General features: G+C 45.6%; 1 protein-coding gene and 1 long non-coding RNA gene across 2 annotated transcripts in view; both read right to left on the reverse strand.

The window, feature by feature from the left end:
- The window catches only part of VAPB (VAMP associated protein B and C), a 43,203-nt gene extending 23,698 nt beyond the window's left edge, over nucleotides 1–19,505 (reverse strand). The window contains exon 1 of the mRNA XM_083447121.1: nucleotides 19,020–19,505. Within this exon, the coding sequence (XP_083303247.1) occupies nucleotides 19,020–19,077 (58 nt within the window). The 5' untranslated portion in view covers nucleotides 19,078–19,505. The remainder of the gene's footprint in view (nucleotides 1–19,019) is intronic.
- The window catches only part of LOC310680462, a 253,575-nt gene that overhangs the window by 56,278 nt on the left and 170,280 nt on the right, over nucleotides 1–27,017 (reverse strand). The gene's annotated exons all lie outside the window — the stretch shown is intronic.

Raw genomic sequence — 27,017 nt, forward strand, 5'->3', positions numbered from 1 at the left:
AATCGGATGTTATTGGACACAGTGGACCGATCTCTGTGTCACGCTAAACTGTGGTCAATAAGTAGAAGCTAGTTTTCAGTCTGCAGTGTGGATGCCATCAATTCTTACCTAGCAACGAAAATCAAACTGCACAGTGCAGCCTTCCTTTATCTGAAGGCCCAGACTCATTCTAGAAAACTTGTTTAGCAGGAGGGATTTAAACAGCCATGGCTCGCCCACTGCAAAGAATCCTGGGAACTGTAGCTTGATAAAAAGGGTGCTGAGAGTTGTTCTCAGATTCCTCTCTCAGACCTACAATTCCCAGAGTTCCTTGGGAAGACAGACTGGTTGTCAAACCTCTCTGAAAATGGTGAGGGGGAACAAGGGTCTCGTAACAATCGCCAGCACCTTTAACAAACTGCAGGGGAAACTAAAACGAACACAATGCACTAAAAGTTAATAATGAGAAGATCAGAATGGTATTTTGGGGTGGGGACCTGGCTATCAGCTACGCTTTGGCCGAGAGAGCAAAAGGACATATTCACAAATTCACACCCTATTATATTGTTCTGAGAAATTTTACAGACTACAACAATAGCAGCCCAGAAGCCGACGAACAATTCCTCAAAAAAAGAACATAGAATACTGCATAATTTCCAAGTTTGCCACAGTTCGTTTTGTACTTAATATACCAGCGGCGCATCAATCTAAACTAACCACTTTGTGCAGTGGCATTACAGAACTGCATATATTTTCAAGTAAAATGTGTGCTAAAGGAACTATGGCAAAAGAACATTATGTCTATTCAATGTCAGCCACACAGCCCAAACAGTTGAGACCTTGCACACTCTTACAAGGGGGCTTTGTGGCAGATGAGTCAATGTCCGCCAAGCTTGAAAGCCGCTACTCTGGCCTACCTCTACTGACAACAGCACTAAAGCAATCTTTTTTAAAATCACCACCAACGACAGGAAGTCGGCACAGAATCCGTAGCCAAATGCTTTCGTATTTTAAGTGAGGCACTTTCTGTATTTTAAAACAAAGGAGCAAGCTAACACATCAATATAGACAGACAGTACTTAATGCAACACGCATTAAAAATAAGAAGCCGCATTATATACCTCTGCTGTAATTCTAGCCAATGGGTGGTATTCAAGTACTGTGTCCCAACTATACAAGGATTTCCTCTTGCACAACAGGCCTCCCCCTTCATCACAGCTGGCACCTTCCCAAAGTCTTTTCCAGGGAGTATGGGGAATCCCATGCAGGGGGGAGGGAGAGGTAGAGACTAGTAGCTGGTTAAATGTTCACTTAGTGCTATTTTGGATTCCACCCAACCTGCCTTACCGTTGGATTGTCTTGCTAAAGATCAGCCTTTCACGAACTGACGCCCTCTTGTGTGCTGGTTGAGGCTCATGGAAGTTGTAGTCCAAATCACTAGGCTGGGAAAGGCTGGTACAGACTGTAGGAAAGCACCCCAGGAATACACACGGGAGTTTGTTTGTTTTTGCACCTGCAGCCGCCTTTGGCCCTTCCTTGTAATTTCCTGCAATGTGCTGCAGGGAGGGTATATATGCATGATGGAGCTGCGACTGCATGTAGAGAAGAGGCACCCTTTTGCTCTCATTTCTTGCAGTTAATATGTCAAGTTTCCATATAGTCATCAATCTAGCCAGCATAGGCTTTGCATCCATGGTTTTTAAACTAGAGGAAATGAGCAGGGATTGTGGGGAGGGGTAATGAAACTCACGTTTATGCAGGGCTCTTTGGCGCAATGGGTCAGTGTGCCTGGCTTGGTGGTTCGAGCCCATCTGGGGGCAGCTGCGGGCAGGATTCCTGTATTGCAGGGGGTTGGACTAGATGACCCTCGGGGTCTCTTCCAATTCTGATTCTATGCACACACATGCCATCATTTAGCATCTCTAAAGCTGTGTGTGAGAACTTTTTGCCTCCGTCTTGCATCTCTGGAGACGCATGTAATTAAGCCGGCATCAGCATAATCTTATCCTAAGAACGTTGTGAAATGGGAAGCCAGGATGATATGCAAAGTAACAATTTCTGCAAGTCCCTTGTTGGGAAACGTTCATTCGGAATATGGAAAGCTTAAAATTGCAAAGAGAGAATGGTAGTCTGCCTCTACCTTTATCATCTGCCACCAACTTAAAATTTCATACATTCTAGTTGCCAGGCATATTTCAAAGCAACATGCAGATTCTACACCCACCTAAGTCTATGTGGATCAGATCATGGCTCGCCACACATCTCTTGAGCACAAAAGCTGCATAATGAGAAGGGCTAAGGCTCTGCCATCCCAGATAGTACATTAACCAGGTTTTGTCTGAACATATGGCCCATCATCCACTCTACAAGCCATGCAGCTACACCAGTCTTCACCAACATTCATGCTGACTGAGGCTGATGGGACTTGTAGTCCGAAACAACTGAAGGGAATCAGGCTGGAGAAGGTTGAGCTACACCGGAGGAGTACATGGGGAAATGCTGAACCACTTTCACTTAGAACACAGGAATTGTATTGCAAAAGGGAAAAAAAGAGAAAGGACAGTGATTCATCGAAGAGAGTTCTTTCCAGTTAAACAAAAGGAAACACTGCATAGGACAGGACCGTAATTAAAAACTTAAGCCACAATTTCTACATTCAAACCGGAAAGGGAAAACATAAAAAAACACAAACTGAACATGATTAAAATGCCAAACTTGAAACGCTGTGCATTGTTCTGCAGTTTATTTACTCTGGATTGATTAATCCTGTTCCACTTAAGTCCGCTAGATGCACTGCCTCTGCCTGGTAGCAAAGCTTCCCACCCAGCGCTGCCCTCTCCCCCAGTTAAGACTTTCCTTTGGAAGAGCACAATGGAAACTCCAATGGACTTTTTTCCTACATACCGAAAGAACAAACAAAACAAGTTTTGTAAGCTCAAAATTCCTTGGAGCAGGAGTGGGCAGACTTCAAAGAGAATCTATGTTGTTTGCATTGAAACTCATACGTCCACCAACCAAGGTAAAGGTAAGAGATCCCTGACAAGTTGACTCCAGTCACAGACGACTCTGGGGTTGCAGCGCTCATCTCACTTTACCGGCTGAGGGAGCCGGCGTTTGTCCACAGACAGTTTTTCCAAGTCATGTGGCCAGCATGACTAAGCCGCTTCTGGTGCAACACTACACCGAAACCAGAGCAGCACACGGAAACGCCGTTTACCTTCCTGCCGGAGCGGTACCTATTTATCTACTTGCACTTTTTGGCATGCTTTTGAACTGCTAGGTTAGCAGGAGTTGGGACAGAGCAACAGAAGCTCACCCCGTCGCGGGGAATCGAACTGCCAACCTTCTGGTCAGCAAGCCTAAGAGGCTCAGTGGTTTTAGACCACAGAGCCACCCGTGTCCCTACCCACCAACCAAAGGCAGATGCAAAAAATAGGGGAGACACAGAAGTAAGGAACATATCCTGCCTTAGCACAGCCTCAAAAGTTGGTTTTAGTACCAGAACTGGGCTCACCATCTTTTCACCCAAACTTCCTCTCCCAATCGCCCCATCCTGCCCCTCCTTCAGATTTCGGTAACGTTATTTAGAATCATTTCACAGTGAGCCAGTGTGGTGTAGTGGTTAAGAGCGGTAGTCTCCTAATCTGGGGAACCGGGTTCGCGTCTCCGCTCCTCCACATGCAGCTGCTGGGTGACCTTGGGCCAGTCACACTTCTTTGAAGTCTCTCAGCCCCACTCACCTCACAGAGTGTTTGTTGTGGGGGAGGAAGGGAAAGGAGAATGTTAGCCGCTTTGAGACTCCTGAAGGGGAGTGAAATGCGGGGTATCAAATCCAAACTCTTCTTCTTATTATTTCCATTTCGGGGGGGGGGGGAGGAAATGAGGATCAAAAACACCTGGGAATTTACTGCAAATCATTCAGAAATTTACCAGTAGATCCTGGTGTGTCTTCTGCCCATCTCTGCCTTAGGGGGCTGCTGGTTATTTGGCAAAACCACTTTAGGGAGATAACGCGAATGTGATGAGATGCCTCACCTGTCACCGAGGCGGAAGCAAACACTCCTAGGAAACTGTCGTGTGCAACTCAAAATGACAATCTCCCAATATAATTTATCCGGTAAGTTATTGTTTGGTGCATTTTGGACCAGCAACACAGCTGAGTGGGACTCTAACAACTCTGCAACACAATCAAAAATAGCCACCCACACAGCAAAGTATGCACAAGTTTCAAAAGTCTTCCTTGCTTAGGTTTCAGTTTCAAACAAACATCTGTTTTGGGTTTTGTTTTGTTTTGAAAAAAAGGATTAACGTTTTGGATTCCATAACTGGGCTGTCCTATTTGTTCACAGGATATGAACTGTATGTATGTGGAAGAGTTAGAGCAGAATTGTGTAGTCTCTCAGTGTTTAAGGTGTAAGAGAGATCTCAAGGCCTAGATGAACAGGCTGGGACACCCACCCCCCTATGTAACAGAGACTTGCGAAAAAATGTGGAGCAGCTTTTCTGACCTTGATACCCATCAGGTGTTTTGGACTACAACTCCCATTTGTTTCAACCTGTGCAGTTTTGATGCCAGGTACTGATGGGCGTTGTAGTCCAAACACCCAGAGGGCAAAGGTAAAGGTAAAAGGTAAGGTAAAGGACCCCTGGACGGTTAAGTCCAGTCAAAGGCGACCATGGGGTTGTGGCGCTCATCTTGGAGCCAGCGTTTGTCCACAGACAGCTTTCCCGAGTCATATGGCCAGCATGACTAAACTGCTACTGGCACACGGAGGACCGTGACAAGTGCCAGAACACACGGAAACGCCGTTTACCTTCCCGCTGCATTGGTACCTATTTATCTACTTGCACTGGCATGCTTTCGAACTGCTAGGTTGGCAGAAGCTGGGACAGAGCAACGGGAGCCCGCTCCATCGCGGGGATTTGAACTGCCAACCTTCCGATCAGCAAGTCCAAGAGGCTCAGTGGTTTAGGCCACAGTGCCACCCGCGTTCCTACCCAGAGGGCACCAGGTTGAGGAAGAAATGGCCGTGAACCCACCAAATCCCTGCCCTTTGCAATATTATTTATTAAGTATTAATCACAAGTCGATGCACAATATAAGGTAGCCACCTTTCAAATGCAAAACACTCGGGATTCAAATGCAACTTGCAGTAAGGCACTCAGCTCTGGCGAACACACACACAAAAATGTGCCACAGTTCATAAGAGCTGTTCGACAGTGGAATCTGCTGCCAAGGAGTGTGGTGGAGTCTCCTTCTTTGGAGGTCTTTAAGCAGAGGCTTGACAACCATATGTCAGGAGTGCTCTGGTGGTGTTTCCTGCTTGGCAGGGGGTTGGACTCGATGGCCCTTGTGGTCTCTTTCAACTCTATGATTCTATGATTCATATACAACACCTACCCACCCCTTACAAGCACTACAAACTTAATCTTTAAAACTAACTTCACACAAAGAAGCAGCCAATATAAGAGGTCTGGTGATACAAACATTGGGGAGGGGGCAACAGCTGAAAAGGGCTTCTCCCTTGGCAGCACCTTTAAACCTTTTTGGAGAGCGAAGGAATATGTTGTTTAGAAAAGATTCCCTCATCCGCCACTGGATTCGTACTCAATTGCAGCAACCAGGCAAATTCATACTTACCAGTCCGATGCGGTAAAATCTTTCAAACACATCAAGTGCACTGGACCACTTAAGTATAAAGTTATTGTCAGATATGTACGGCTCTATCTCCATTAGCCAGGCAGCAATGGGCCCAACGTTACCATTGTCTACTTCATAGTTGTGTAGCATGTTCTAGGCTGGAGGGTATGTACTGCTGGCTTTACTAAAACAGCTCCTCATCCATAAAAAGAGAGAGGCATTCAAGCCTCATGGAAGCTCTTTGCACTCATCACTGTGGCAGCTGCCTCACCTGTCACCAATTCCTGTGTGTACAATGTGGTACAACTGGCTTTTAACCTGGCCAGTGTTTCCCAAACTTAGGTCTCCAATTGTTGTTGGACTACAACTCCCATCATCCCTAGCTAGCAAGACAAGTGGGTCATGGATGATGGAAACTGTAGTCCAAAAGCAGCTGGAGACCCAAGTTGGGAAAACATTGGCCTAGAGCAGAGCTTTCCAAACTTTTCATGTTGGTGACACACTTTTTGAGACATGCATCATTTCGCGATGCAGTAATTCAGTCCTGCATCGTTTTGTGACACAGTAATTCAGTTTTACTAGCAGACCGGAAGTTAAACTAACCCCTTTCCAGCCCCGGGAGGAGCATGGGGAGCATTCGTGCAACACGCTGACACGCTAACGTGTCGTGACGCAGTTTGGAAACCTCCGGCCTAGAGGAACTTCCAAGCCTTTCCTCACATTCAGCTAAAGAAGGAGTGTCAACCTTTTTACACCAGAGACCTACATTTAACAAAAACGACGGAGGCCATCATTGGAGTATGTCATGTGCTGAAGAACATGGCAAAACAAGACAGCCATCTGCACCACTCGGACTGATCTAAACCCATTGCACAGTTATAGTTATTTTATTTTGAGGATTTTTATTTTATTTATTTCACAACCCTTTCACCCAAACTTGTCTGCTTCTCTGTTCATTGCATTTTACTTATTGATTGATTTATTTGCAGGCGGGGGAAGAATGATGGGTGTTTATCCCCATTCTGGGAAGACTCAACCCATCCAGAGTTCTCCTGCATGCAAAGACAACATATGGGGTGTGGTCACAAAAGGCTTTGGAGACACTCAGTCTGTATGCACACCATACATTTAAAATACAATGGTACCTCAGGTTAAGTACTTAATTAGTTCCGGAGGTCCGTTCTTAACCTGAAACTGTTCTTAACCTGAAGCACCAATTTAGCTAATGGGGCCTCCTGCTGCTGCCACGCCGCCGGAGCACGATTTCTGTTCTCATCCTGAAGCAAAGTTCTTAACCCGAGGTACTATTTCTGGGTTAGCGGAGTCCGTAACCCGAAGCGTATGTAACCCGAGGTACCACTGTAGATGACTTTCTCCAAAGAACCCTGGGAACTGTAGTTTAAGGGTGCCAAGAATGGAGGACTGACAAAGCCCATTCCCCCAATCTTTTCTATGCAACAGAGCAAACTAGCAAGGCCTGCCCCCCGGCTATAAAGCAGTACTTTAAATGATTTGATGTTCCTTGTTTTCATAGGAACCAACAAGGCTTTTCCTCTTAAGTTTGTAAGATTTACACTTGAACCTGTGACAACCCAACACGAGTGGAGAACATAGGAAACAACTTCAAGGCTCAGGGTAAGAGAATAAGCATATATTGTGCTATTCTCTCCGAACAAGGGGGGGACGGACGTATTGTTCAGTACAATGATTTTAACAGTTCTGGTTGTGCTTACAACGTTTATCTGGCACGAGCACTCAAAGGACAGCCCTGTGCAGAAGCAGGAAAAGCAGAAGAAAGGAGGTTTCTGTTTGCTGGATTCTCTGACTGCTCATTGACCATTCCCAGTACAAAGCTGAGATAGCAAATAGGACGTACCATCTTGGGCATAAACTAGGAAAGGTTGTTTTCATCCATGCAGGGATCTTCTGCCCAACATGGGGCTCAAACCCATGACCCCCGAGATTAAGAGTATTATGCTGTATAGAATAAGCCATCCCAGCTAGGACTTCAATGTGATCTACTAACATTATCTACACAGGAGCTAACTGCAGACGGGCATCCGGGTAATTTTATTAAGCCCCTATGAGCTGCACTTTCAGAATGCAAAAGAAGACTTTGCACTGCTACTTGGGCTTGAGGATTCTTAACACTTTACTGCTGATGCAGGCGTGTTTGTTAGACGGTTCCCTGCGCTAAGGCATGGACAGCCAGCTTGAGGCATGGGAGGCACAAACAGCCCAGATCACGGCACCCTGAGACATGAGAACTGGTGGTGAAAAGGTAACACAACCAGATATGCAGACCAGAAAATGGCTGCCCAGCAGTGGATCAAGCAATACTGTCACCAAGATTTTCTGCTAGTTGTAGCACCATTAGAAGCTTTAACCAAATGAGGTTACAAGTTTCAACAATTCCCCATTAAGTGCATACTGTTAGGATATTTCCGTTCCACCTTAAAAGGGAGCAGGATGTTTGTGTCACAGCCTGCGTATTTCCTGTTTCACAGGATGTTTCTGTTGTGTCTTTGCTTTCGTCTCTCTCTCTCATTGAAGCAGGCAGTCATGTTTTTCTTTGTTCTGACCAACGCTGAATAAACTTGTAAATATGCTCTCCTGCGTGCATCTTTCGCTGTGCATTATCTGCTGATAGAGCGTGCATCGGCTCTGGAATGTGGCAAGCTATTTCTGGAGCTCGTGTCGCTAATTGCTAATACTGCGTGTCTACGGGAAATCGATGGACGTCCGGAGAAGACGTGGAGTCATGATGGACTTTGTCTCCCTGGCAGTATCCCAACACCACCTCTGAATGAATGATAGGTATTCAGGCAAGCTGCAATTCGTATTAGTGAAATCTACGGTGGTGGCTTGCATTAAGATACTTCCTCCCCTTTGGAACGAGGGGCTTCATTAGCCAAGCATGCAAGGCAAGGTGGGTAGATGGCAGAGAAGGGCCCACAATCTAGTTTTGTGTTGGACACCCCAGGTCAGGGTTTCCCAAACTTGGGTCTCCAGATCTTTTTTGGACTACAACTCCCATCATCCCTAGCTAGCAGGACCAATGGTCAGGGATGGTGGGAATTGTAGTCCAAAAGCAGCTGGAGACCCAGCTTTAGGAAACCCTGGCCTAGGCTATAGTTGTTTATTGCTGGGAGCAAGTCGGAACTCTGTCTAATATCCAGGATGTCACTTCTTAAGAGTGCATGAGGCTCGCTTTTCATATTTTACTATTAACCTTCCTGTCCCAACACTGGACCCCAAGTTGGCCAACAACCAAATTAAAATCCAGCTTTTAAACTCCTGCTGAAAACTTTTCCATTATGTCAGGTTTATGCAGGCAATTCAGAAAATATATTTCCAAAAAAGTTAACAGGTGTCTGTTTTTAACTGTTTATATAGTTTCAAAATTTTACGGTTCTATGTGCTGTTGTTGTAAACTACCTTGTTATCTTTTATGAATATTTTTAATAAAATAAAATAGAGTTATGTCTTCACGATTAAGAAACTGTGCACTCTTTGAAAGTTTGACACACTTGCAAACAGGGTGTCAGTGTCTACATTCCAACATGATACTTATGGAAGGCAGATTTGAGTTGTGCATAAAATATAATTGAGACTGCACATGCAATCAGAGATGGCTGAACTCTCTTACAAGGAAAGAAACAAGCCCTATACAGTGGTACCTTGGTTTACAACCATAATTCGTTCCGGAGGCCTGTTTGTAAACCAAAACAGGTTGTAACCCAAGGTGCACTTTCACCAATGGGGCCTCCAAAATAAAATAAAATAAAATTGTTCGTAATCCAAAGAAGAAGATGGAGGAGGAGGAGGAGGAGGTTTGGGTTGTAATCCAAAACGTATGCAAACCAGACTGTTTTTAAACCAAGGTACCACTGTACTGTTAAGATCCTGATTCTGCAACTTTTTGCAACTTTCTGCATCTTCATACATTCAGCTGCAGCCGAATTTATGTATTCACCAGACCAATGAGATTTTATAAATGGGGCACTCAAGCCCTCCCTCCGATAACTAGAAATGTTATTTCATCCCACTGCATGCTTCTAAACTGTCACACTACCTATTGCCCCGAACGCTTTCAAGCCTATCCACATGTAATCACAAGAATTAGGCGCTAGCTTCTTCCTTTCACAAAGCTGGAGAACTACAGTGGTGCCCCGCAAGACGAATGCCTCGCAAGACGGAAAACCCGCTAGACGAAAGGGTTTTCCGTTTTGGAGGTGCTTCGCAAAACGAATTTCCTATGGGCTTGCTTCGCAAGACGAAAATGTCTTGCGAGTTGCTGCGATTTTTTTTTCGCTCCCCACCCCCTTTTTCTAAGGCACTAAGCTGCTAATAGCCTTTTAGCAGCTAATCCGCTAATCCCTTAAGCCTTTAATAGCCGCTAATAGCCGCTAAACCGCTAATAGCGCTAATCCACTAATGGGGTTGCTTCGCAAGACGAAAAAACCGCTAGGCGAAGAGACTCATGGAACGGATTCTTTTCGTCTTGCAAGGCACCACTGTACCTAGAACTACACTGTTGTTTCTACCATAAACACCTCTTTGAAAAGCATTTAAGATGTTGCTATAAACATCCTCTGAGCACAGAAAGCTGGCCTACTTAGGCTTTCAAGCCCTGCAGAAACTGGAAATTATGAAGAGTGTTTTTATGGTATTCAAATTTCAGCTTTCCCGCCTTCCCCATAATAAAACAGAACTGCAACCAGGAACATGCTGTTAAGTGTGTAATTGTTTCCAAGAAGTTTAAAACGAAGTCTAATTTATGGCAGGGGCACTAGAGTCCTCCAGCAAATTCTTGTTGCACAAACCGCATGTGTTCGAGGAAAAAATCAGGGGGCTCAAAGTGATAGCACAAAAAAAATACTTGATGTGGCTATCAGAGAGTGCATCACATACACAATAAGGCTTCTGTCAACTGAGCAGAACTTATCAGCTGTATGACATACCTGTTGTCTGAATCCAATCTTAAGATTCTGCTACACAATCTAATTTCTGAAGGATGACACAGCTGCAATTCCCCAAAGCAGACAATTGTGCCTTTTAAAAAACATTAAGGACAAAAAATGTCTTCAACGTTTTGTCGTTTCTGTGACAATCCCATTATCTGACAATATATATTTGATTTTGAATATTCATGGTAAGCAACAGAAGATTTCTTGTCAATCTCAGGTAGGAAGAAGCAGTTGGTGAGAGAACAAACTGCAACTTTTTCCGTATTGCCTCATTAGAAGACAAGCTTCTGGCATGGCATTTGGCACTCAAAGACTGTTCTAGCACGTTCTACGCAAAACCTTTGTATTAGACCCGGCCAAATTAAATGAGAAGCAAGTGATGTTGCAGTATTCAGAACTGTTTGTTTTGGAACACAACCACTGAAATCGACAGGATGATTCCAGAGGAAATGAACCGCACTCACTGGGTATTTAGACATTTTACCCAAAGATGTGGAACCAGGGAGGGCAAAAGCAGAGTTAGAAACTCAAGATATCTAACCTAGGCACCAAATGGCTCCTAAAACCAAGGTTGCAGCTGCCAAAACAGAATGTCTAGCTGCGATTTTGGGGCAAGAAGGCTCTAAAGCCTTATTTTTCAAATGATGGACTGACTGTGATTGATTCTCACTTAAACATCTGGATAGTTCAGATGACAACTTTGAGCCAGGTTAAGAAATCTGAGAACTTAAAGAAGAAAAGTCACTTGATCCCAGGGACAATCCACATATGTATTGGCCTATTCCGACCTCTTTTCCTTAATGGTGACTGCTCCTGTTCTCAGGCTGCACAGAAAAAGCAATTTTGTTCCAGAAATTCATTCTGATTGTGCAGATAAAATATAACTGTTAGAATTCTACAGGATACTGTACTGACAGATTGCTGGATGGTTTGCAGGAGACAGACATGGGGTTTCTAATTCCCAACTGTTTACCAACAGCAACAAAAACATGACCCCCTCTGCACCGAACTAAGCTGGGCTGTTAAAATCCCAAATCTTTAATAATTCTAATGTCCTCACTCCAGTGCATGGTTCATGGAGCACAGCTAGTTACGGATTCCAGCCCATCTCCCACCAGTTTGCATGTTGGCCTACCCCCAGAGCCATTATTTGGGTTGCACAAATCTGGTGTCTGCCCCACCCCCAACAGCCTGCCCGCAACCACAGACAGAATCAATTCAAACAGCATTACTCACCCCAAAACTGACAAAAACCAATTACTGATTTTCCTTTGCCAAAGAATCCCACACACAGACTCCATAGACATTCACACTCCATGGGTGGGGTGACTTCTCAGCCCTTTCCTGCTTTCATTCAGGACAAAAATGCAAAAAACTACCCCAAATTAAAATGGTCAAGTAAGCAGATCACAACCCAAAGAGAGGGACAAGGAAAATGCTGAACACTCCCATCCCCAGAGCATTGCAGCTGTAACATTAGACTATTGTTTGATGTTGCCAAGCCAGGTTGGACGTGTCTGTGAACACACTCTGCTTCTTCAATGATGTTATATCTATCCAACCAACCACCCATCCAAACAGTACTCTCTGGGTTTGGCAGATTTGGGGGTGGACCCAACCACAGTCATATGCAGGCAAAATCTGAAGCACGCAAACAGAAAATTGGGGGTAAACACCCGTAAAATGCTTGCACGCTATTATCAGAAAGACCTTAGCTTGGGAAGAAGCTATAGAGTATAATGTAACGTTTGTACTGCATCTCCTGCTGGTGACCATTTAACATACCTGGCAACAAAAGATGTGAACCCCAAGTGACAAACGAGCCTGGGTAGATTAAACCTGCCCAAATTCAGATCAATAGATGCAAAGCTGAAGGTGACATGATAAAAAATATATGAGATGGGGGCTATATAAATATTTTATAAACAAATAAAATTCAAATAAATGGCCATGCAATTTTATGTTAGAAGCCAACCAAATCTTAACAAGTCCCCGGTCACATGAATCTAAATTATCTACAAAGGAGGTTGTAAAACTTTCACTTGGCTGTATTTCTTTGTGGTCAAAATCAAAGGCATCTCAAAAGGTTCGATTCTGGAGTCATGCCATAGTCAAACCAGAAACTGCACCCTGGCTGCTGCCCTATTTCTCCCAAGAAATAGTTATGGACGCTTACTTAAAAAATAATAAACCAAAACTTTCACAAAAGCCTTTTTGGCATACTGATGTAAATGATTAATCAAATCATTTTAAGAGAAGAACAGTAGATCTAACCTAAAGGTAATTTCTTCCAGCACCTCTGAAACCCAGATACTAATGCTAATAATTTCATTATTTATACCCTGCCCATCAGGCTGGGTTGCCCCGGCCACAAATACTACATATTTGTTTACAATTTTGTATGACAAATCAGAGCTAGCTGCTTCAGTTGTATTTTCTGCAAGTTTTACTCTGCTAGACTTTTAAAAAATCTTTTTTGTACTCTCTACCATATTTACTAAAATGCAATCACATCAAGAAAACCTCCTAAAAATTAAGTTTATCCAAGAGAATGGCCTCTTCGGAACACTGCAATTTTCTGAATTCTGCAACTGAAATACCCTACTGCAACCTAAGTGCTCTGGACTACAAAGCCCATGAGCCTCCGCCAACTCCAGAATCACATGGCCATGCTGAATGGATGTTGTCGTTAAAGTAGCAAGTGTATCTGAAATAATAATGTACTAGTCTCCTTTTAAACTCGGCTGCAATTTTCTTTCCGTTATCTCCCTTATGTCACTTTCTAGATCAGAGGCGGCCATGGTGGGGCAATGCAGAGGATGTTGGACTGTGACTTTCATTAGTCCTAGCCAGCAAGGCCATAGTCCAAGAACACCAGCATGGCACCACCTTGCTCTAATCTAGATTGCTAGCCCCTTGGGGCAGGGACTCAGAGCTCTCATTCTTTGTAAAGCACCATGCCCATGTTCCATGAGCAGAGTTACAACCTTCCTTAAAGGCTGCTGATGAAATCTGGGTGTTAAGAGTAAAGTAAAAAGGTAAAGGGACCCCTGACCATTAGGCCCAATCGTGACCGACTCTGGGGTTGCGGCGCTCATCTCACTTTATTGGCAGAGGGAGCTGGCGTACAGCTTCCGGGTCATGTGGCCAGCCTGACTAAGCCGCTTCTGGCGAACCAGAGCAGCGCATGGAAACGCCGTTTACCTTCCCGCCGGAGTGGTACCTATTTATCTACTTGCACTTTGACGTGCTTTCGAACTGCTAGGTTGGCAGGAGCTGGGACCGAGCAACAGGAGCTCACCCTGTCGCGGGGATTCGAACCGCCGACCTTCTGATCGGCAAGTCCTAGGCTCTGTGGGCTAACCCACAGCGCCACCCGCATCCCCTGTGAGTAAAGTAGAGCCCATTAAATCGATTGACTCATGAGAGCTCCAACTAACTTCACTGAGCTCAATGGGCTTACTCAATCTGACTTAGTCAGAAACTACCCTTAATCTTTAACTAATTTCTGGGTGTAGCCAAATACTACTCTTAATCTATAGTTAAATTGCTACATATCCTGACACCCAGCAGACTGAGGGCCACTTTATACATTCTGGAGAATCAGATGGTATAGCTTTTCTGGGGCTGTAATACTTTGAGCTGTGGGTGAGGGAGGAATTTCGAATGCTCTGCCCTCCCCATCAAAAAACTCCCTAAACACAGGTATGCCAGGGAGAAGCGTAGGATGACCCAGTCTTACAACATTCACAGGAGGAGCGTTCCAATATGCAATCTCTGGCCTGAAGTGTTAGGAAGCAGGAGAAGCTTTGCTACTTGATATTCCTCAAGGTATAAAGTGGAAGGAATAGTACACCCATTTATCCTTTGTGCAGGATTCCACCCCCCCCCCCGCCAACTCATCATCAATGGTTGGTTTACCTTTAACATCAGGGGGAAGGATTAAAAAACCCAACCACTACTACTGATTAGACGACCCTGCTAAAAATGCAACACTCAAGACTCTGCTTATTCTCGTTCACCCAGGGAAGTTTAGTCAAGGAGGGTCTCCAGCTGTTTTTTTGGACTAAAACTCCCATCATCACTAGCTAGCAGAACCAGTGGTCAGGGATGATGGGAATTGTAGTCCAAAAGCAACTGGAGACCCAAGTTTGGGAAACCCTAGTGCAGACATTTTTGCTTTGTGAAACTGATGGGAGGTAGAAAGAGCCATGCTCACTTTCTCTGCTAAGCAGAAAATTTTAGTACTCGTTTCAGTTCTACATTCAATGACAAGCGATAGCTTGGAAGGAGCACTGCTAAGCCTCAAGCTATTTCTGAAACATCATGCTTGATCTGGGAAAGAAAAGGCTGTTGGCAATATATATATATATATAAAATCCCAGGTTGAATGTTTAAAGTCCCCCCCTTTTTTTGAAGGCAATGAGCTAAATCTCCAGACAGTGAGGTTAACATATCCACTCAAAACAGGTATTTGTGTTCCACAAGTATTGACCCCGCCAACTGTAGAACCCCAAGAAATTTAAGTCTTCTATAGCCACAACCCACCGGAATGTCTCTCTTAAGCTAGCTATAGAAGTGAACATGCTCTCAGTAGAAAAAGATTGTGCCATTAAATGAAAAGCAAAAAGCAAATCTGACCTAAAGGATGCATTTCAAAGGAAGTAGTGCTGGAAAGTAATGGAAAATTCATGTTCAGCATGCAGAAAACCTCAGGTACCATCCACAGCAGTTCCAGGTACAGCTGAGACAGCCCTCATTCTGAAACCGTGGAAAGATCCTGCCCAAACAGTTTAACAATGCTGAGCTAAACGGACCAATGGTCTAACTCTCTGGGCCACACTTTCAAAATAAAGATTTGCTCCAGCCACACCGAATGTTTTTATTGATAAGATTGGAAAACAAAAAGAAACAACTCCCAGCAGTGCTTGGTTTCGAAAAGGTATCCATCCATATCCAAATAAAAAAAATATTTTGATACTATACTATACCACACTGAAATGTTTAAATGTTTTACTGAATCTTCCTGCTACACTTCCCATCATCTCCTGTCACAACCCATGAGAACCACTGTCCTAACCTGTTTATGAACAGGAAAGAAAGTTGGTTAAAATAGCTTCACCACAGATTTTTGTTTATTGCCTATCTAATTCCATTTGGGGCATGTTTCATCTACAAGAACAGGAAGAGGATCTTGTGCTGTTCTGATAGTTGCACATCAGAATTAGCAGAAAGAAGCTCCAATCCCTGCTGAATCATCTCCCGGGTTTTTTTCTAGTTAACATTCTTCCATCTCCACTGCGTGCATGGAATAAACTTTAGGTCTTGGTACCCGACAGCTTAATGCTTGCTCTTGATTAAGCAGAAAGACATTTAGCCAGTGATTTCAATGGAAGGGAGCAAAGAGAAACTGCAGCCATATGATAAACTGTCCTAATAAAAATAGCAAACAATTGCATAATCCAAGCTTTTTCCAATTCTAGTAAAAACCCACTTGGAGAAAAGATGAAGAGGATATGCCAAAAGATCAAAGGCTGTGCCAATTTTCTCCTCTCTCTCCTCCCATCATGCAGGTTTCAGTCAGTCATGTGCAATTGAAAATAAGTTAGTGTGCTCCCACTGAACTTACGGAACATTCGGCAAACTAGCTCATCATACTATGGTAGAACATGACAATTTTCAATAAAGAACACGTGTCTCAGGAGAGCCTGCCTCCTCCGTTTTTCAGGATGAATGAGAGCCTAGTAAACCTGGAACTGCTACATGGTGCGTTATTCTTTGATGAGGAACACTGCATATTAAGCAAAGGTAACACAAGAAGTTTGGGGATGTACAACTAAGGATGCTGCACCTGGAATACAATGTCTCCTACAACCCAGGAAAAGAAGAGGCAGGAATCTTCAGTCATACGACCGGAACTCAGGTGTTCTCAAAGTAATAACCACTCCAGTCTGCCCAAACAGGAAAATCACAGCCTCACCACCAGCTCTGGAAATACCAGCCTGCAATCATTTCCAATAAGAGCTAACAGCTGTTCTACAACCTGCTGACAATGGTTGCCTATCAACAGGGTGGAAGAAAATTATCTTCCAATTTACAAAATATTCTGTGACATTATCATCCCGCAGCAATTATTCATTGCCAAAGGCTGGCATGCAAACAGCTATGTGCAAGCCTATGCTGCCTTGTCAAGGACAGATGTGGTCCAACTGCATCTGGAAGGCCACACGTCACTCAGCCTTGAACCAGACGCAGCTGTTCACTTTACCTCCATGTCAGGAAGACCTTTGCCCTGTTTCAACTTCTGCATGTGAGCTTCTAAAAAGCACAGGAGCGGGACAAGCAGAAGGAACAACTTAGCAGCCCTATTCACAGGTCTCTGTACTTACCCAAGGAACTAGCAACTTGAACCATCAGAGAGAATCACCCTGCTTACGTTAACGTAACTGCTAGTCTCCACGGCAATATTTGTTTTCTCTTCCGGCTCACTTCTAATGTATATTAACCTCAAGTGTGTGCAAGGGCTTCGAATGGTATTTGCTGTGCTTTTGTCTCTGCCTGCAACACAGGCATAAGCAGACAAGTTTGCAGCAGGCTGTTTGGTGAAAGCACAGGGCCATATTCTCTGTGGTGCCACCTAGACTTTGGAATGCCCTCACTTGTGTGGGTCAAGAAGTGAACAGAGTCAGTAGCCAGCTTTAAATGCTTCTTAAAGGCACTTAAGTTTATCCCAAGCTTTCATGGCTTCTGATTCCTAACTCATAGAACTTTTTTCTTTTTTCTTTTGGTGCACTGTTCACTTTTTGTCTATGGCCTACAGTTTCTTTAAAAAAAGTTTTATTTGATTATTGCAATTATATGAATTTTAATTATATTTTATGCCAATCACTGAAGAGGGTGTGTGTGTAAATATATGTGTGTGTGTGTGTGTGTGTGTATATATATATATTTATATATATATAAAGCAGTTTATAAATTAAACTTTATGGAGTCCATCAATAACTGCACTGCCATTATGAGAACATCTTGCAACGCAGGACCAATGCGGTGCCTCCCCAAGAGATTCTGAAAGCGCACCTTCTTCTGACCTTACAGCTGCCAAGAGGAAAACAGGGACTGTCTACAAACCTGTAGGAGAAGGAACAGAAGAGGCTTCCTTATACTGAATCAAGCCACCAGTCCATCAAGTTTAGTACTGTCTACAATGACTGGGAGATCCCCAGGGTTTCAGGCAGAAGTTTCTCCCTGAAGGTGACAAATACTGAACATGCATGCAAAATGTAATATGCTCTAGCAAACTCTCCTCCCTGTAAGAAGCTTCTTCACAGCTCCCAGAGCATGCTTGCTTGATTCCTACTGAACTCAATGGGACTTATTTCCGAGTGAACCTAATTGGGATCAGGTCGATCAGCGCTAGCCAGCTACCTTACAAGTGTGACACGTCATGAAGCGCTATTTGTTGCTGCTGTGCTTTTTCTTCACATCCACAGCACACGCTTCCCTGGGGAGCCGACCTCGCTGTCCCGACCCCCACCAGCGCGCGATTGTGCAACAACCGTAATTGCATTTACAAGTTTGCAAATGTTTGTTTTTCGTAAGAATCGGGGAGCCTGTCAAGTTTCCCGAGACGGGTATTCTGTGCCTTTCTGCAAACGCAGATCAGCCCCGTCATTGCCGCCGTCAACGAGGGATTCGTAGGCCCCCGCCCAAACCAAGGATCGAGAGATGCTCCCCCATTGAACAGCGGAGCATCTACAGGCTCAAAACTGGGGGAATATATCCCATTCTGATCCCTCTTGGTGCGATCGATCCCTCTTGGCTGCTCCCGCTTCTGAAAGGCTGCTGCGCCCGGCAAAGGTTTTTCTTCCCCGGGCATCCAGGGATCGAAGCGGAGGAGCAGCGCCAGGGCCCGAGCAGGCCCGAGCGCAGGGGGAAAGCGCAAATGCAACAAGAAAAACACCCCTCTCTCCGCCTTCCTTTGCACCCGAAGGAGAGAAACGCTTCGAGGGCTCCCTTCGCATCCCCAGCGCCCCGAGCGAGGGAGGATTGCGCAGCAGCAGCAGCCGGGCGATGCCGGCGCCCTGGGGACCCCGAGGAGGCGAAGGCGCGCCCGCCGCGCGCGGTTCCCTTCCTCGACCACGAAGGGCATTTCAGCAAGCCCTGCGAGCTGAGCGCGGCCGCCGCCGCCGCTTCTGCCCAACCCCGGCGGCCCCCGGAAAATGGCTGCCGCTGGAGCTGAGCCCTTTCTGGCAAAGCGGCTGCAGCAGAGCGCGCCGCCGGAGGGGCCACCTTGCCTTTCCGTTTCAGAAAATGAATAATAATAGTAATAAAATAGGGGAAAGAAACCGGCGGGGGGAAGGAAGGGGAAGGCGAGGAAGCGTCGCATGGCTGCTGCATGGGCGGCCGCCCCCTCCCCGCGCCCTCCTTACCTTTGAATTTCAGCTCGTGCTGCGGTTCCAGACTCAGGACCTGCTCGGTTTTCGCCATGTTGTTGCCGCTGCTGCTGCTGCCGCTCCTCCTCCTGGGCGGTGGAGGCACCAAGCAGGGTTGGAGAGGGAACAGCAATATATATATATATTATATGAGATATATATATGTATATATTTATATAAGGTTGCGATTTGGAGGCGGAGGGAAGGAGAAGAATGCACACACGCCAGGGACGCACCCGCGGCTGGTTGGGTAAGAGCTCCTTGCTTAGAGGAGCCTGGGAAGGGAAGGGAAATAAGCGCGGAGGAGGGAGGTGGTGGCGGCGGCTCCTCCGGTTCTTGGGCGGAGGGAGCGAGAGGCGGCAGCACCCACCGGAGGCTGTTGCACACAGCGAGGGGAATAAGCCGCCGCGCGCGCCCCCAACGCGCACACTCGCTCGCTCGCTCGCCGACGCTGCTGCTGCTGCTGCTTCCCTCCCTGGCAAGGAGGCGGGGAGGACGATGCAGCAATGGCAAAGGGGGAGGGCGGAGAGGGAAGCTGCAAGCTGACGTCTCCAGCCGGCACGGGCGGAGTGGGGGGGGGGAGGCGGCAGCAAGAGGCAAACCCAGCGCTCGGGGAGGCGAAAGGAACGGCGCGCGTCATGCTGGGCGGGGCTTAAAAAGGGAGCCGGGAGGAGGCGAGGGCGCACGCGCCGCGGAGGAAGCGCGCAAGGAGCCGGGCGGGGAAGAGGCGCAGAGGGCTTACTCGGGAGAAAGCAGTAGGGGGTCCAGCTGGCATTCGAGTAAATGAGCATAAGCATTGCACACTTTGGGTTTTGTTACATGCTCTCGACAAAAGGGAGGCGTCCCATGCCATTATTATTTTATTTTATTTTATTTTATTATTATTAAAAACTGCTCCTTTTCCCTTATGGGGTATCCAAGAGCCCTTATAGAGAGTCCTTAAGTGGATGGTTTTCCCAGTAGTGATGTATGGAAGTGAGAGCTGGACCATCAAGAAGGCTGATCGCCAAAGAATTGATGCTTTTGAATTATGGTGCTGGAGGAGACTCTTGAGAGTCCCATGGACTGCAAGAAGATCAAACCTATCCATTCTGAAGGAAATCAGCCCTGAGTGCTCACTGGAAGGACAGATCCTGAGGCTGAGGCTCCAATACTTTGGCCACCTCATGAGAAGAGAAGACTCCCTGGAAAAGACCCTGATGTTGGGAAAGATGGAGGGCACAAGGAGAAGGGGACGACAGAGGACCAGATGGTTGGACAGTGTTCTCAAAGCTACCAGCATGGGTTTGACCAAACTGCGGGAGGCAGTGGAAGACAGGAGTGCCTGGCGTGCTCTGGTCCATGGGGTCACGTAGAGTCGGACACGACTAAACAACAACAACCACCTATTGGTAGAAGAAAATAACAGGCCAACCAGAGAATATTGAGAAGCAAAGCAACTAGTAAGCCAGATCTTTATTAAACTGTTGCAACAGGGTCCCCACTTACCACACGCAGGAGGAAGAAGGGACCCAGAACAATGCTGCGCAAGCGCTTACATAGACTTTTGCAGTGCTTTTTTATACACCCACGTTTCGGGTACTCTCATTTTCCTACTCATAAACCGCTTCTGGCGCAACAGGACACCATGACGGAAACCAAAGCACGTGGAAACGCTGTTTACCTTCCCGCTGTAGCGGTACCTATTTATCTATTTGCACTGGTGTGCTTTCGAACTGCTAGGTTGGCAGGAGCTGGGACAGAGCAACGGGAGCTCACCCCGTCATGGGGATTCGAACCGGCGACCTTCCGATTGGCAAGCCCAAGAGGCACTGTGGTCTAACCAGCATTTCAAATTGTGCCTGGAAATGGGTCTGTAGCTAGTGAAGCTGTTTCAACAAGGGAGTAACATGCTCTCTGTAATTGGCCCCAGTCTCCATTCTGGCTGCAGGATTCTGGATCAGCTGAAACTTCCGAACACATCACATAGATGTAGCAAAGGCATGTGACACCATGGCCAGATCCTGTATCCCAAGGAACTGGTGCAGTAAAGCACTGTGCAAACTGGTGGAATAGTGATGATGATAATATCACAGAAGCAACTTTGCCTTAAAAATTTTTCCTCACCCCCCAAAAAAACCTTTGAAGTTTCGGGCCTTAACTAGGAGATGAACTGGAGCCTTAAATCATAGTATATTAAATGAAATAGAAAATACCATTTACAACTAGGCACCATGCTCCTTATTCTATTCAGAAGGAAAGCAATATATTTTATTCCTTCCATCTCGTGGCAGCTTTATCACACCCATTTATTTTACTGCTTGGTTTTGCAGAGGAGAGGTTGCAAAACCAGATTCTTAGAATGATTTGGGTTTTCCTTGTTTCCTAAATGATTGGCCATTGCTGGTGAAGTTAATTACAGTGTCCCGTCGCCATTTCCTGTAGGAACAAACTCGGAAGTTTGCCTATCAGGCGAAACTGGGCCAGTAGTTTCTGTATTCTCAGAGGAACGATTTGGGGAGACCCCCCTGAACCCTAGAATTTAAGAAATGGTAGGGTTTTCATTATTTGGAATGCGAAGGGAGAAATACAAGCTGCACAGGTATTTCTTGGCTAGCCTACGCAAAGCGACCTGGCCAAGCTAAGGCCAATAAGAAACAACAGAGGGCTGTGGAGAGCTTGCCAGTGCAACTGGTTGTGAGGTGACAGGAAAAGAGAGTTTTTAGCAAGAGTTGCTGGGAAGAAGAAAGACTGGGATCTACCTTGGGCAGGCTGGGTGAAGGCTGATTGAAGCTTGGCGGCAGCAGCAGTGGCAGGGGAAATAGGGATATTCTGGGATCAAATCAGAAGCCGGGGTGGCTTTCGTAATTCAAGCACTGTTTCTGGAAAATCAGAACACTTGGAGGGTATGCTACAGACTGCCTGAAACCCTGAACCAAAGCACAATACCTCGGGTTGAAGTAGCTTTGGGATGAGTATTTTCAGGTTGCACGCTGCGGCGACCCGGAAGTAACAGAGCGTGTTACTTCTGGGTTTCGCCGCTCGCGCATGCGCAGTCAAAATGAAGTCACACGCATGTGCGGAAGCGGCCAACGGGGCTCTGGAACGGACCCCGTTTGCATCCAGAGGTACCACTGTACTGTGGAGACGCGCTGCAAGCTTATGTTTCAGAGCCCACGTCATAAATAAACCTCAGCTTTTAACCAAGGTCTAGAAGTCTATTTCATTTTCTAGTGCAATGAGATGTATAAAAATAGCTACTGGTCTTAAAAACATTTGAATGCAATTGGGCTCATTTAGTATGGGAGCCATGTTTTTGCAGAACTGGCTGCAAACAGAATTAAAGCAGTGATTTCATATGGCACATAATGTAAGTGCGATGTTACTCATCCGTGCCCAGCCCCATGGCTCAGAAGCATCCTGTTACAGGTCTTCCTTCCCCTCCTCCAGAGGGATTTATTATTGTTATTATGCTGGCCTTTGGAATTACAAACACGCTTGTGTGACGCTGTGACCCGGCAAGTGCTCCCTCCCTATGTACAGGATGTTAGCGTGACACAAAAATCACTGTGGGAAGGGCAAACAATTTCCCTGATAAAATCGAACAGTTCATAGTTGTCACAGGAAAAGCTTGAAGCACACCATCTGATGGGGGAAATTTCACACATACCCTCCAACATTTCCCTGATGAAAATAGGGATGTCCCATTCCATAATTTTAGTACTTATACTCCAGACATCTTACCATAGCTGTCAACTTACAGATTTGAAAATAAGGGACCAGCAGCCTCAAAAATAAGGGATCAGCAGCCAAAATAAGGGATTTTCTAAGCACAGGTGTGTTCAACCTCTGAGCCCCACCGAGCCAAAGGCAGAAAGCCCAGCCAGCAGCCAAACGAAGCCTCAAGCGGTGGTTCCCACAGCGCAGCAACCCAACGAAGGGGATGCAGCAAGGGAAACCATCATCACCTCTCCGCTGGGAAGCACTGAGCAAAGGCCCCAGGCAACGCGGCCGATTTGATCGGCACAAGGCATGCAAGCTCCACCCCCCAGTCGTTCTTAGACTCCTTCTTGGGTGAGCAATGCAGCCAAGCAACACAGTTGGAGCCTCCCTCCTCCCTGGCCGGTAGGGAGGGAGGAGAGGAGCTGCTTCCTTTGAAATCCGGGAAATTTAAGGAACATCATCAATAAAGGACAGCAGCGGGACACGGCGCTGGGATAAGGGACTTTCCCACCAAATAAGGGACGGTTGACAGCTATGCATCTTACTGGGTTGCCCCAGCCATTCTGGGCAGCTTCCAACATATATAGAAACACAATAAAACATTTTTAAAAACCCTTCCCTATACAGGATTGCCTTCAGACAGCTGGGGGTGTGTGTTTGTGGGTGTGTGTGGGTGAGATAACTCCATATCCTCCAACATTTCTTGAATGGAAATAGGGAGGTCCTAAGGTAAAGTGGGATGTTCCAGGTTGCAATCAGAAACAGGGACTGCTTCTCTAAATCAGGGACATCCCTGGAAAATAGGGACACTTGGAGGGTCTGTTCTTCCCGCCCAGGATGCCCTCTGCCTGCCCCATATCTGGTGCACCACGCAGGGCCGGGCCTCAGCTGTGGTAGCATCTCCAGCAGCTGCTCTGAGCTGCCCAAGGGAGGTGACCGGCACCAGCCTCCTAACCATAGATGCTCATTTGCCATGGGCTTTAGGAAACATTAACATCTTTTGTGTGCTAAATATAAGACTCTGATCAGGCATCAGTTTAAGGCAGGGGTGCCCAAACATTTTTCAGAGTGCCAAATGCAGTGAACATGCGTGAGGGCTGACCAAAATTGTTAAGATTGAAGTTGTTGAGCTTTTTTTACAATTTTACCCCAAAGTTGTTGAGCTTTTTCTAGGATTTTACCCCAGGACATGTACTGCCACGGGAGCCAGATTGAATAACCGGCAGGCCGGAGTAGGCCCCCAAAACAGACTTTGGACATGCCTGCTTTAAGGCAAAGCCCAGGTGATAGTCTGTTGATAGCAGTCAACACAACACTATTTTAAAAATCTAGCTTTGAAAAAAAGATTGGTTCAACATTCTCTACTACCCAAGAACCTCCCTTGCTTTATTTTGATTTGTGATTATATTTCCTGAGACCTCTTTCCAGCATGAAAATAAAACATACCTGATTTTATCTACCGCACGCCAGCAGTCTTTCCACTGCTGAATGTCTTCCATTCGTTTCAGTAGTTCAAGGGTCCCTCAGGATCAAGGAAATGAATGGTGGTTGCACAGCTGTTTTGATCAATAAATCCTGCTCCCAACCCCACAACACACCATGACAAAATTGGACTTTTCATTGCTCTTCAAGCCAGAAAGCTGCCGTTCTACAACACTGGATATTTATTGCTTTGTAATGCAAGTAGAGAACTTGTTCTGGAAAGCAACAAGATATTAACAGGACAGTTGTTTCTACGATGAAGCAGTTTGGAAGAATGTTTGATGGCTCCTTGCAGAGCAAATGCCGACTTAATGAAATTGTCAACGGGACACATTTCTACTAGCTACCCTTTGGTTTGGTTGTCATCCCTCAAGGCATTCGGCTTTATTGGTGTGGGAGCTGTTCACTTCTAATAATATTTTATAGCCAGGTCCTAAGATCTGCTGGGCCAGCAATCTGTGCCTGAGATGGCGGTGTAGGATGCACTGCTGAAATATTTCAAGCAACATAATAGTTTTCAAACAAATATTTTAAGCCTATCACTATACAGTGGTACCTCAGGTTAAGTACTTAATTGGTTCCGGAAGTCTGTTCTTAACCTGAAGCGTTCTTAACCTGAAGTGGACTTTCCCATTGAAAGTAATGGAAAGTGGATTGATCTGTTCCAGACGATGAAAAACACCCCCTAAAACAGCAATTTAACACAAATTTTACTGTTTCCCGAGACCATTGATCCATAAAATGAAGGCAATAATCAATATACTGTACTATAAAATAAATAAGACAGTATTTTAGATGAAAAAAATTAACATGTATTTCTTTTCTTACGTGCACTCATAGTTTGGAGGAGGCTCAGGGTCCTCTTCCACAATCACCCCCCCCCCATGGAAGTCCCAGGTGGGACACTGAGGACAGGTCAGGGGATGAATTGGGGGCAGAATAGTTGGATGCTGCAGAAGCAACAGGCTTGAGTGAGAGAGAAGAGCCAGAGGCAGGAAGCAGTTCAGACTTGGGACATGAAGCTGGGAAGGAAGGGCCAGAGGCTTCAGAAGCATCTACAGAGCTTGCTTTTCTGACTGTAGTAAGTTCCCCTCCCCACATGTCTCCAAGGACATTGCGTGTAGCAGAACAAAGGGCTTGGTTCCTCCCAGGTGTAGCTTAAGGCTGCTGGGGAGACATCCGGCTGGAGGGGAGACTTAGCAGGAAGTAGGAGGCACAGATATCGTCCGTCCTGGCAACTGTGTTATTGGGGGCCAGCCTTGCATTGAGACTTCTCTGCTTGTATGCTGTTTTCTTGAATAAAGAATTCAGGAAGAACTTTCTGACAGCAAGAGCTGTTTGATAGCGGAAAGGTCTCCCTTGGGAGGTTGTGGACTCTCCTTCCTTGGGAGCTTTTTAAGCAGAGGTTGGATGGCCATCTGTCATGGATGCTTTAGCTGAGATTCCTGCGTTGCAGGGGGTTGGACTAGATGACCCTTAGGTCCCTTCCAACTCAACAATTCTATGGTTTTTCATATGGAAATTCCAGAGAAGCAGACATGTTAGCTAAATGCTCAGCTGAATAATAATCATCGTAGTAGTAATAGTAATAATAATAATAATAATAATAATAATAATAATAATAATTTATATCCCACACTCCCCGGCCAGAGCCGGGCTCAGGGCGGCTAACACAGGACAAGTATAATTACTGGTTGTTATCAACCACCTCCACTAGCCTGACTGTTACCTCTGATTTCATCAAGAGATGGCAACTATATGGTTGTGGCAAACACAGATCCACCCTTGCGAAAGAATGCTGGTTGATTAATGCCTTGAGGTCACTTATATGGATATCTGTGTCCATGTATCACTCTTATCAGTGACTGCCTGTGATATCAAGACTATAGACTCTCAGGTATTTGGATTCAAGGCAGGATAATCAATCATTGACCACGGGGGAAGTTTATACACTTTCGCGTCTGAACTGAAGCCTTTTAGAGGGTCTCTAAATCAAATCTGAAACATTCAGCAGGAATAGAGGCAATCACCAAGCCTCTGGTTGTTTGTGGCTATTGTCAAGAGCACTAATTCAACTTGCATCTTTGGTTTAAAGAATTAACATATTATGATGATCTGCAATCTAATGCAGCTCCCCTGCCCCATGGAAGAAGTTTGCAAAAACAAAATCAAGCTACATCCGGTGAGGGGGTGGGGTGGGGTTATACACAACTAACTGGATAGTAATAATAAATTTGTAGCCCACCCATCTGACTGGGTTTCCCCAGCCACTCTGAGCACTCAAAGGACTTGGACGACCATTTGTAAAATTTTATAAGGGGTGTGTGCATTTTGTGCATGCGTGTGTTTTACAGTACTTCTCTTCCTATTGTGAATTTTTGGGGTCACAGCTTTAATTCTATATGAGGTGGGCTTAAAGAAACAGGCTGGGGACACTTCATTGTGATTCCTTTCCAATCCCATACAGAAAGTTGTCTAATTTCTTTTTATTAAGTAAACAACACAGGCTCCAACTGCACAAGCTGCAGACAAAATCAAACCTCCTGCCTATCTTGCATATCCGCCAACATTTCTCTGATGAAAATAGGGGTGTCCTGTTCCATTATTATTATTATTATTATTATTATTATTATTATTATTATTATCTTACCCATCTGACTGGGTTGCCCCAGCCACTCTGGGCAGCTTCCAACATACCGTACTTTTCGCTCTATAAGACGCACCAGACCACAAGATGCACCTAGTTTTTGGAGGGGGAAAACAAGAAGAAAAAATTTTGAATCTCAGAAGCCAGAACAGTAAGAGGGATCG

This window comes from Podarcis tiliguerta, assembly GCF_965153285.1.
Source record: "Podarcis tiliguerta genome assembly, chromosome: 6".
In the NCBI taxonomy this organism is placed as follows: Eukaryota; Metazoa; Chordata; class Lepidosauria; order Squamata; family Lacertidae; genus Podarcis; species Podarcis tiliguerta.